The sequence below is a fragment of the Penicillium expansum genome (assembly GCF_000769745.1).
Source record: "Penicillium expansum strain MD-8 chromosome Unknown contig349, whole genome shotgun sequence".
Taxonomy (NCBI): Eukaryota; Fungi; Ascomycota; class Eurotiomycetes; order Eurotiales; family Aspergillaceae; genus Penicillium; species Penicillium expansum.
This window is the reverse complement of record NW_015971314.1, coordinates 350,241-361,165: the sequence shown is the minus strand read 5'-3', so window position 1 is coordinate 361,165 and position 10,925 is coordinate 350,241. Positions and strand designations below refer to the sequence as shown.

At 46.2% G+C, this 10,925-nt stretch overlaps 3 protein-coding genes across 3 annotated transcripts; all 3 read right to left on the bottom strand.

Moving 5' to 3' along the window:
• Nucleotides 1-1,779: 1,779 nt before the first annotated feature.
• On the bottom strand, nt 1,780-6,233 carry cp1 (putative carboxypeptidase S1; the record flags this gene model as incomplete). The annotated part of the gene is made up of 7 exons (XM_016747169.1): nt 1,780-3,477; nt 4,071-4,544; nt 4,595-4,686; nt 4,770-5,537; nt 5,627-5,869; nt 5,932-6,045; nt 6,131-6,233. The coding sequence occupies 7 exons, from the start codon at nt 6,231-6,233 to the stop codon at nt 1,780-1,782; spliced, it is 3,492 nt and encodes a 1,163-aa protein (XP_016598518.1).
• Nucleotides 6,234-6,805: 572 nt separating this feature from the next.
• On the bottom strand, nt 6,806-7,434 carry PEX2_098980 (YbhB/YbcL family Raf kinase inhibitor-like protein; the record flags this gene model as incomplete). Its single annotated transcript, XM_016747168.1, has 2 exons — nt 6,806-7,209; nt 7,314-7,434. The coding sequence occupies 2 exons, from the start codon at nt 7,432-7,434 to the stop codon at nt 6,806-6,808; spliced, it is 525 nt and encodes a 174-aa protein (XP_016598517.1).
• A 363-nt stretch (nt 7,435-7,797) lies between these two features.
• Nucleotides 7,798-9,553, bottom strand: PEX2_098970 (cytochrome P450; the record flags this gene model as incomplete). The annotated part of the gene is made up of 5 exons (XM_016747167.1): nt 7,798-7,969; nt 8,028-8,194; nt 8,258-8,368; nt 8,452-9,302; nt 9,352-9,553. The coding sequence occupies 5 exons, from the start codon at nt 9,551-9,553 to the stop codon at nt 7,798-7,800; spliced, it is 1,503 nt and encodes a 500-aa protein (XP_016598516.1).
• Nucleotides 9,554-10,925: the final 1,372 nt, after the last annotated feature.

Sequence of the window (10,925 nt, the reverse complement as noted above, 5' to 3'; positions counted from 1 at the left end):
ACGGAGTGCAATGTGGGCCCGGAGGGTTGAAGAAGAAAGAAAGAAAGAAAGAAGAAGAGAGAAAGAGTGGGAGGGGGGAGGTACTTATACCTTCCCTGTGGCTTAAGGTAATGGGGAAACTGGGGTGGGTGACGGTTTTTGACCCAAAAAGGGAAGGCACCCAATCGGGGAGGTACGCAATTACTTGGGTGTCTCCTTCTTACGAGCTTCATGATATCACACCTAAGTCTATCTCTAAACATGTAATTTGGTCTCAATAATTGATATAATTGATTAATTACTTTGGAAAGTCACACACTGTATATCCTCCCACTTCAGGTTTCCATATTCTATATGATGCCTCAGATAAGTGCTATCCATATGCTTGACTCGCACTGAAAGATTGATCCTCACGTAACACGAGTTAACACTTGGGAGATTTGCCCGCTCAGTCAAGCAACCCAAACCTTCTCCAATACCCTCGCCGCAATCTCCCCGACCTGGATCGATTGATGAGCGAGTCCTATATTCATTCGGTTTTACCTGCCGTCTTACACTTGCTTCGTGGGGTTCACAGCAGGGGACATGAGACGCGTGACTGCTCAATGCATTGGCAGGACTTTGAATCGAATACTCCTTCGGACACGCATGCACTTCCCTCGAAGAGGGCTCTTGTTCGGATTGAATCGGACTACCAGGGCGATTCCGAATGCCTTCTAGGAAGTCGCGAATCCATAATATTACCCCAGTCTCCATGTTTCACAAAAGTCTTCGCCATCTAACAAAGCCATTGCTAGAGAACCGTTCAACGCCATCCCCAAAGACTATGCTCCCTGTTTCCCTGGTATCAAAATCAATACGATCAGGTTTGGAGACGACAGGAGAACATTGAGGTCTTTTCATTGTCTGGTAGTGGACAACATGTTAGCATGGTAAGTATTCAGACACGAGGATCATGCCTGAAACTCACACTAACTCTTGATGAGACATTCCTAGGGGACTATGTAGGTACTTGGCGAAAAGCAGAGACCCAGTTTTCAGATCCGCCATCCGTCGAATCGGGTGCCACAACGGCTCGGGCCGAACCCACATGACGCGAACCTCCATGCAATGTAATGACAATCGTGGAGTCTCGAAGAGCACCCAAGCAATCGGGCGAACTGACGATACTCCTCGCGGTGAACTATTCTCTACAACAGGGCTGTCTATTAGAATGTCGCCACCCCTTGTCGAGAATATCAGGGAACCTTTGAACACCGCGATTCTCAGGTACAGCGTTCAGTACCTTGCGGACTCAAAGGAGGAGCTCCAAACCCAGGGCAAGGTTTACCGACTTGAATTTTACTCTCTAAGTTTCCGTTACAGCCAGTCTCAGGAATCGAATGATCATCACTATACATCGGTGGAGAAGCGTCTGCTGGAAAAGGAGGTACTGCTTCGGCCATCGGAAACTCGCGTCAGTAAGTTGACTGCATCTACATGTAGGTATATGGCTGCCACAGCTTAGAACCCCCCGGGTTCTTCTATCGTGCTCAAAATGCGAGACACCCACGTGTGTGCCATTCATAACCTTCTTGAATTGATCGAGCGTTCACCGAGCCGTCCGAGCAAGTATGGTTCGAGATATGTGCCTCAGCTGTAGGCGAGGAGCGTAATGTATACCGAGCATGGGAGGATATGGCTATATAAGAGGTCATTTGTAGAAGAATAAAGGATACGCGTTTCTATTTGTGATTTTATGAACGTGCTAGTAAGATACATAAAGAACGACAATGTGCACAAAGTTTGCATGAAGTCAGTCTACTCCAACTTCTCGTCCACAACGATATAATCACGAATAACAGCTGTACCATTGACCACACTTGCAATCTGGTCTTCAGTGCATGTCGACTCCAGAGCAAGAATATAACAGACCGGATCCGGACTGTCCGAGGCCTTGTTCTTGATATGCCAAGTAGAGGCAGGCCCCTCCGTGGTATATGAGCTATTCCGCGCAGTATTGATCTTGCCTGTGGCCAGATCGCGGTTGAAGAGCGCACGGTAGAAGATTTCATATGCAGTTTGTGGCTGGTAGGCCGGGACTTCATGACCAGCATTGTAGACACGGGTGAAAGAAAAGTTGCCATGCTGCCGGACCTGGCCTCCAATATACGAGGAGTTCGTGCGTAGAGGCGTGTACCCAGCAGACCGGAAACTAGAAGCTCCAGCATGGTTGACCAACAAACTGGCGTCTTCGCCTCCAATCCAGTTGCAAGCGTAATCGCTGTCACCGTAGACGAGCGCGACCTTAATACCAGAGTCGAGCACGTACGCCAGGTCCTCGAGGTAGCCATGCACATCAGAACGCGGATAGTCTCCGACGGATTTGAAAGCGTTGTAGGCACCGTCACTTGATTGGGTGAAGTTAATCGGGACGCCCAGTGCGCCTTGCACCCAGTGCTGGTTCAACCAACCCAAGTAGTAGGACGGCGGGAAAGGGTCTGGGTTCTTGTGGGTAATGTCGTAGTAGCCACGGTCTGCATACTCTACGTATGCACCTTCGACATTGTTGCTGCAGAACCTGTCGGCGTTGTGGCACGCTTTGTTGACGGTTTCATTGTTGCCGTGCATTTGCGGATCACCCTCTGCAGCCAGCGCGCGACAATGCGTAATCAGGTCTTTGCATCCACCGGGGCGATTCCATGCATCCATGGCGTGATCATATACGGTCTTGTTGATGGTCTGGATGTCATAGGTATTGTTGTATGCCATTACTGGATATGTTGGCTCCTGTACCAGGAGATCGATGCATCCGTTGATGATGCCCAGTGTATCCAGGTGAATATAGTGCGATTCCCCCGGGGTATCGATGCTGCCATTCTTTATCTTTTCATTTTGTTCCTGGAAGAAGGCAGTAAAAGACGGACCGTAGCGACCGCCGTATGACTCAGTCCAGATGCTAACCCGCTCATCATGGGGTTTGTAGTGTGGAAACTCGGTGAACCAGGTTTGGGCAAAGTGCCATAGTGACCGCGCGGAATTCTCGGTACTATTAGCTACCCTCGACTTATCCTGACTAGCTGTCGTACCGACGTAGAAAGTGTTGTTCTGCTTGGGCACTCCGACCCAATCCGACAAGTTCCAAGCCCCTTGAACTTGATCAAAAGTACCATTGGTCGGGACATCATAACTGAAGCCGACCTGGTTTGGCTGGTCAATATACAACATATTGACATAGTTATTCCAGGACCAGGGATTAAGCTCTGTGGAATTGGAATCCTCGTTGACTAGACAGGGTCCATTTTCCTGCATAAGGCCAATCATAGAGGAACTTCCTGGGCCTCCATTCATCCATATGGACAGTGGCGCATTCTTTGGGTTATGACGAGCCTCAAAAAACCAGAAGAAAGTATTGATTGGGTAATCTTGATCAACATTTACATCGTCCAGAGAGCCTGGGGGTAGATGGACGTAACCCGAATATGATCTCACCCCTGGAGTTGTTTCACAGATCCCAGGCTATGTGAGTCATTAGTATGGGATCATGTGATATAAACGACCCTCATAATCTTTGGATAGAAGAATTGGAAGGAATCGCACCTGTTTGTATGAAATCTTTACTCCCTTTTGATGCTGCGATTCAACTACCTTCAACCCATCTGGTATGGGCGGAAAGTACTGTGCCGCAGCAGTTACTACCAGAGCGGCAGTCCAAAAATAAATCATGACCTGAATAAATTGAGACAGAAAAAAAAAGAAAACTTTAAGAGGAGAGTTACAAGAAAGTGTCAGTGGTAGGTCGTAAATTCCAAATGTAACCGGGGTGAGGGGAAATGCCCCATCGCAGGGGAACCTTGGAAGTGCCAAGACAAGACCACCTGATATTCAATGCCCTAGCTATCTTATACCGATACAACATTAAACATACATATTCACCTACTACCGGATGTAATGGAGAACATCAATATTGTATTGCACTATCATAAATTTAAACAGATGATAGGAAAAGTTCAGCATTCTGTAGTTCCCAAACCAAACCCCTCAAACATCTTCGCCCTGAAGTTCTTGACAAATCAAACAATTTTGACGTGGAACAAATACCGTTGACGAACCTGTGCTGGATTTTTTGCCACATACTCGGAGTGATAATAACGCGAGCTCTCTCTTGTAGTCTTTGTTCCGGCGTGAACATCTGGCACCAGGCACCCCTTGAGATCTGAGTGGATATACCCAGCATCGCGCCATTCTCTATGGACAGTGTTGCCAACGCAGCGAGTTGCAATGGCTGAGGATTTGCCTAGTTCAACTTCACACAGCAACATCAAAGCTTCCCCTTGCTGTCGGCAATATCCTGCCGACTTTGTAGACATATCGGCAAAGAATACTCCAGGAATAAAGTGCTTCCCAGCAATACTGACGATTCCATCGCCACGCAGCCCTTGACTCAAGATCCCTGCAAAGTTGCTAACCACAGAGCCATGCCACAGAAGTCGGCGATCTCCAATATTAGCAAAGTTTGCCATTTCCCACTGGGCAAAACGCTCTGCTTCCCCGGGACGCTGGAGACGGAATATGCCGATGATCTCCTAGGAATGCGAAAGGGTTAGATTAGGACCTTTGCCACTATGATTTGGACGTGACTTGCATTAAATTGATACGAGTGGCTTGGACTAGAAGTCTTTTCAATATACTCCTGGAGCATCTTGAACTCCGTCGAATTTCTCTTCACTGTCAAAAAAGGTCAGTTTCATGCTTTGGCCTTTCGCAAAGCACCCAAAGAATTACAAAAGGAAGACTCAACGGATATTTACCTGGTATCATTGTTGCCAAACCAAGCACCTGGGTTATTTGGCTCATCGCCAATGAGGAAGAGTGGGATTTCTTTTCCAGAATCTCACTAGCATCACGCAACTTGAGTAAGAGATCGAGGGATTCCAATTCCTGTCTGACAGTATCATTGGCGTCTGAAAGAGTCCCATTATTGAGAATCAGGCTTTCGTATATCTTGCACAATCTTTTCTTAATGTAATTGTGATCAAGTGTCGGCAGAGGGTTGGTGAGCTCCATCAGCTTGCCCAAAACAGCAGTCCCAATCAGGAGTCTTTTCTTGTCTACTGTGGTTCCAAGTAAAATTCTGCGCCCGTGATTGTGTAGCAAATTGACATAGTTATTCAAATTTCCTGATGTAAAGATGATTTTCAAAACATTTTCAACGCTTGCAGGCAACGGACTGGCCTCGCTGGAGAGAATGGGAATCTCCCTGTCGTGCATTTCGAGGAAAACCCAGCCTTTAGAACGGGAGGCAGCGTGCCGATCTTCCCAGGATAGACAACTGTACGACTTGAATTTTGTTTCAAATGTATGCTTGGCCGAGTCGAAGCTTCCGACATCGCCAATTGAAGTTGATTCCTCGGATGATTCAAATTGGTAACTCAATTCCCACGTGTGAAATTTCTGTGACTTGCGATCAACGAGAAGTTGGATGCGCAAAACTTCGACTTGTCTTTTCACATCATGTCTGACCAATGTGGCATCCCATATCAACCCCGTGTCGTCCTGGTAAACGGAAAGCGTACTACCTAAGAACAAAGTGTTAGAGATTCAAGCCTTTTTTGTTATTGTTTCTTCTTTTGAAAAAGAACCAACAACACTATATCGCATCACTAACTGGGTGTTGGGTATTTCTCATCAACCAAATCAATTAGCCTCTTGAGGTTGATCTGTTCTTCATCCTTTGTTTTCTTTGAAGGGTTACCTTCGTCGTCCCCAAGGGAAGCATCTCGCTGACGCTTTTTGCCTTCATGCTGGAGTATTTCTTTCTGAACACCCTTTGGAGTATTCTTTTTGATCTTCTTGATCAGCCAATCGATATTCACAAGTTCACAACCTTCCACTTCACGAGCCCGATTGACTGAAACGACATCACCGTGTTAGTTCACGCTTATATCAGAGGATGCGGAAATTGATACTAACTCTTTTTCAACTTTCTCTTGACATTTCCAACGGTTGTCACTAGATGAGTACATTCGCGGATATTCATCGAGGCAAATTTCGCACCACACCTTTCGACCATCCGCTTGATTTCTGCTATATCACCGGGTGTCATTCATCAAATTATATCTAGTAAATACCTCTCTATCTTAACTCTGATTCTATTTGAAGGAAAACATACCATGTTGGTATCCAGGGATTGCACCACTGGCACCGATGACCAAACCCTTCAGATTGTCGACCAGCTTGTCTACCGGCTTGTCTACCGGCTTGTTGGAAGTCATCTTCCCCGATGAAAAAGGTCCACACTAATTCTACCTCTATGAGGGGACTCAAAAGCGAACCAATGACGAGGTATCTATGAAATTGAATCCAGAATCTCGTTGTGGGAGAAGCTAGTTGCGCTTTTAAACTAATTGATGGCACCGCAACAATGGCATTGTCAGACAAAAAATCAACAAAGAAATTATGAAATGCCCCTTTCATGTCCCAGTCTTCTACTTTAACGCCTGAAGCTGAAGGCTGTAAGATATATATCCGAAAATATCCAGCAGAATTCCAGGTTAAGTGGTTCAGCGAGAAGCCCTTTGTGCATCTATTACAGTCAAATACCAGAGACAAGGGAGGATACATTTGTGCCTCTGGTGTTTACAGTATAGGATATTATGTTGAATAGTTGAGAATTGTTGACTAACTTAACCAAAGTAAAACAATCTTGGAAAATCCATTGGCTGACAGTTAATGAGCCCAATTATTCCTCCTGGACTCGAGAATAAAAATTACCACAACAAGCGCATATCCTCCCCTTCAAACTTCATCAAACCATAAATCCGACTCATGTTGACCCCGAAACCGGCTAGTTGGAGGTGAGATAGTTGAAAGCCACAAGAGGACCAAGCTTGATCTCCTCTGCCCAAGCATCAAGATCGTACCGCATGCGATTCCAATTGCCAAGCTTCTTGCCATCAGCAGGTGCATAGGCCGTGGGATCGAAGTCTGCAGGTTGTTCGTACAGGAAAAAGATGTAACGATGGGGTGCGCTCCCAGGAGGGGGAGCAGGGCCGATGTAATTGGCGACAAACGGTGCGTCGAACTCGAGTGCACCCTCGCTGGTGACTTTGATATCGGACTGGATCCAGTGGAGTATGGGGCCGAGGATACCAAAGGAAGGGAAAGGAGCGTCAATATCCAAGCCCACAACCATGTAGGTGCTGGTGGGGTTGGCGCCAGCGAAGAAGAGCTTCGGGGGCTCTTGAGCTGCTGTGGTTTTTGTCAGTTCATATTTCGATTGTCTGTCACACGACTTGGGGAAGGGTGAAGGGGAGAAGAGGTCAGGGGATGGAATGAACTGGACTGGTTTGTACCTTTGCGGGGAAACCATGTTCCAGGCTGGACATTCTCATGAGTGCCAATGGTCAAGCCAAGGACCTTGGACTTGTCCTCGATAAGAGACAAGCCCGCTTTGACGTGGTTATCCGAAGGCATTTTGGATGTCTTGAACCTGGACGCGATGAAAGGATGGGATAAGAGATCTCGGAGGATGTGTCCTGTTACTGTTGGAACAAGGAATGTGGTGGCTCCTTCCAAAATAAAGTTGCACAAGCCTTTTCGGACTTAACACGGAGATAACGTTCTGACATGCATGTCCTTCCCTTTTCGGAATTCTAATATAGGAGTGTACATCATTGGTCTCAAATATCGGCTATGACGGCACCATTTCTTACAACACTCAGTAGGTCATAATATAGTTCATATCCCAGGTTTGAACAGGCTATACTATGCTACCCTCCTTTTTGGCCTCTTTTTCTTGCAAATCGGAACACACATTGAATTCCGATGGAAGGCTCACTATTCCATCAACCTTGTGACAATAGCCCGAACGCGGCAATTCCCCTCATCTGGGTGCGGGGTTCCAAAATCGCGCGCAAAAGCAATGTCCTTTTCGCTTGTCTCAAACAGTTCCATGTCAAAACGACGGACAAAAGCCGCTAGTACAAGAAACAGCTCCGCGTAGGCCAAGCTGTAATATTACGTCGATTAGATATTGGGAATGAAGGGGGTTGGTTTAAGCAACGTACTTTATGCCCAAACATATCCGACTGCCTTTGGAAAAGTTGACCATATATTTATCCAGATGCTCCCCTTTCGCAGCAGCACGTAGCCATCGGTCTGGATCGAAGGTGTGTGGGTTGGGGAAGATTTCGGGGTCCGTGAGAACAAAATAGTTGGACTCACTGACTAGCATCTAGATTTCGGTCATGTCAATACACATTCTGGGATCGGAGCTATTAAAAATGACTACACATACTCCAGCAGGAATGGTGTGATTCTTGTAGACCAATGCTTCATTGGGTGCGGCACGAGCTGATCGACTTGCGATTCCAATAGACACACGTAATGATTCTGACACCACTGCAGACTATAAGAAGGAATCGGTCAGTTGTTGAGAGCATAAAAAGACCATAAAAGGCCCATTATTACATCATGTAAAAGAGGACTTACCAGATATGGCAACTGTTCAAGCTGCCTGCAGGTTGGTCGAGACTCAGGAGTGGGCATCACCGTCCGCAGTTCCTCTCGCAACTTGGTTTTAATCGACACATTCTCCACGATGTGAAACGCGGCAATAACTAGCGTTCGGGTAGTTGTCTCGGTACCACCGATAATCATGGCAAATCCCTCATTGTTAAGCCGAGCAGCACTGCGCATATCCTCCGGCATACTGGGGCCACACATAACTTCCATGACGGAGCGACTTTTCGATGTTGACGGCTTATTTTGCAGGAATTCCTCTGTCCGACGAAGAAGGTCCAACTTCTGGCTCACTAGTGCATGCACAAATGGATCAAGCTTTTCGAGCAACCACAACGGAAGCGAGTTCAGGATAGTTTGAAAGACTGGGAAAAAGAATAACAGGTGAGAGAATTTGAAAAGTCCATTCATTCCGTCTCTCACACTCATGTTGAAGTCATCGTGGTCAAGATTTCCACTGTTGAAACCATAGATATATTTGTGAATGACATCGGAGGTCAGCCCAGCAAAGCCAGCGTCGAGGCTGATGACCTTTTGGAATTCGAAAGCGCGTTTGAAATGGTGATTGAGTTTGTCAATATTCTCATATATCAAATACTCCATGTTGGAGACTGCCTGCTTCGAAAAGTGCTTCTCAATATGGGAACGCCGCTTTCGATGGTCCTCTGGTGAGATACTAGAAAATGCCGCATCCTTGAGATCGAATCGAGCGACTGACTCAGCGGACTTTTCGCGTCTGCGCTTGCTAGAGGCGTATATCTCATCGTAATAGTTAGAATCCTTGATACGAACCTCAAGAGGGGCAATGCGTATAATGGGTCCTAATGAATAATTAGAATGATGATACTGCATGTGCTTGGTGAAATTGACCGTATATCTCATGCAGCCTCTCCATCTCCCAGATGAACGTTCCTCCCTTGATCACATTGAAATAAAATTCATAGCCGCTTGTGATAGCGGCAAGTTTTGGCCCGGGAATTTTGCTCAGAGGGTGGAAATACAACCGATAGATGCTTTTAGCGGCAATGTATATTACCAACCCACATATTCCTAGTGCTATTAGACCAGCCATGTTCGAATGTTGCTCAACGAATATGAAATTCGAAAGGAAAAATTAGCAAAAGAAAGCATGCCGGAATTTGCAAGAATCACTATTATTATAGTGGCAAAATAACCATACGCAATATGGGCTATCATTTCGGGCCTCGCCACAACTAGCGACGGCATGCATGCTAATTCAATTAATGTGGAATATTCGAGGGGCTATTGGTTGCATTGAACTGGTTTCAAATGGCCCGTGCCTGGAGAAAATAGGGAGCTGTAGGAAAACATTAGCGAAATGACACGGCGATAGCGGCGTCGCGCGAAATAGAAGACGGAATACTTGGTAACGCCAATAGGAAGGCCAGCAGGTGCATCAATAGCTGCTGTACGGAGTACACGGCCCTAACCCAAATTAGATTTTGGTCGCGGTAGCATCGGGGTAGACATCTACATTGTGATCGTCTATGTCCAAGTGCCGCTTCCTTATTTTTGAAGATGCCGAGACTATCCCAAGGTGCCAACTACCGATGAGCTTTTTTTTTAGCATGGTGGACTCGACCAGCAATCTAACAAAACTAGAAACATAGTTGGAATTACTGAATAGGAGTTTCAGAGTGTAAGTCCGATCTGACCAGTCATTGTAATGTATTCGTCAAATCGTCAAATAATTTGCAGAGCCTGGTTAATTAAGGACGGGCGACTCAAGATGCAGATACCAATCAAAAACGATCTCACTTCTCTGCGTGCTGAGTCCTCTTGTTGGTGCTTGCTGAGAACAGACGATCTTACCCAGGGGGCAATACTGGTACCTCAAATCAAGCCCTGATTAGACTCAAGGAGGAGTGAGACAAAGAAAGAAAGGTTTGCTTCACAGGCTGGTTAGGGAAATAGGTAATAAAAACACAACATGGTAATTCATGATAAATTTGATCCTCAAGGGAAACTTCAGTGTTGTTCGAAGACGCTGAGATTGAACCCTGAAGCCTACACAAGGCCCTCCAGGTCAATCCACCGAGGGTTGCACATGATAATCGGATGATTGGATTGGATTTAAAGAAGACGTTCTTTTCTTCATGAGACCTTCAACAACCGAATAGAGAAATTCCGGTGGAAGTTCTCTGGTGAGCCATTTGGGCCCCCCAGTGTCCACGTGCATATCCACAAACAGATTGCGGATTTTGGAAGACTCAGTCGTATTTTCGTATATGTAGTTGACAATGTGTCCATGGGGATAGTAACAAAATCCATTGTATGCGTCGGGCGTAGAGCATTTTTCAACAATTGCGTCGATGACCGCATTTTAAAACTTCACACCGAGTACCTTATCACCGAGTATATATGCCTTGATAAGAGCCCAGTACTCCTCGTTGCGGTTCTTTCCTGAGTCTTCCTTTTTCGTA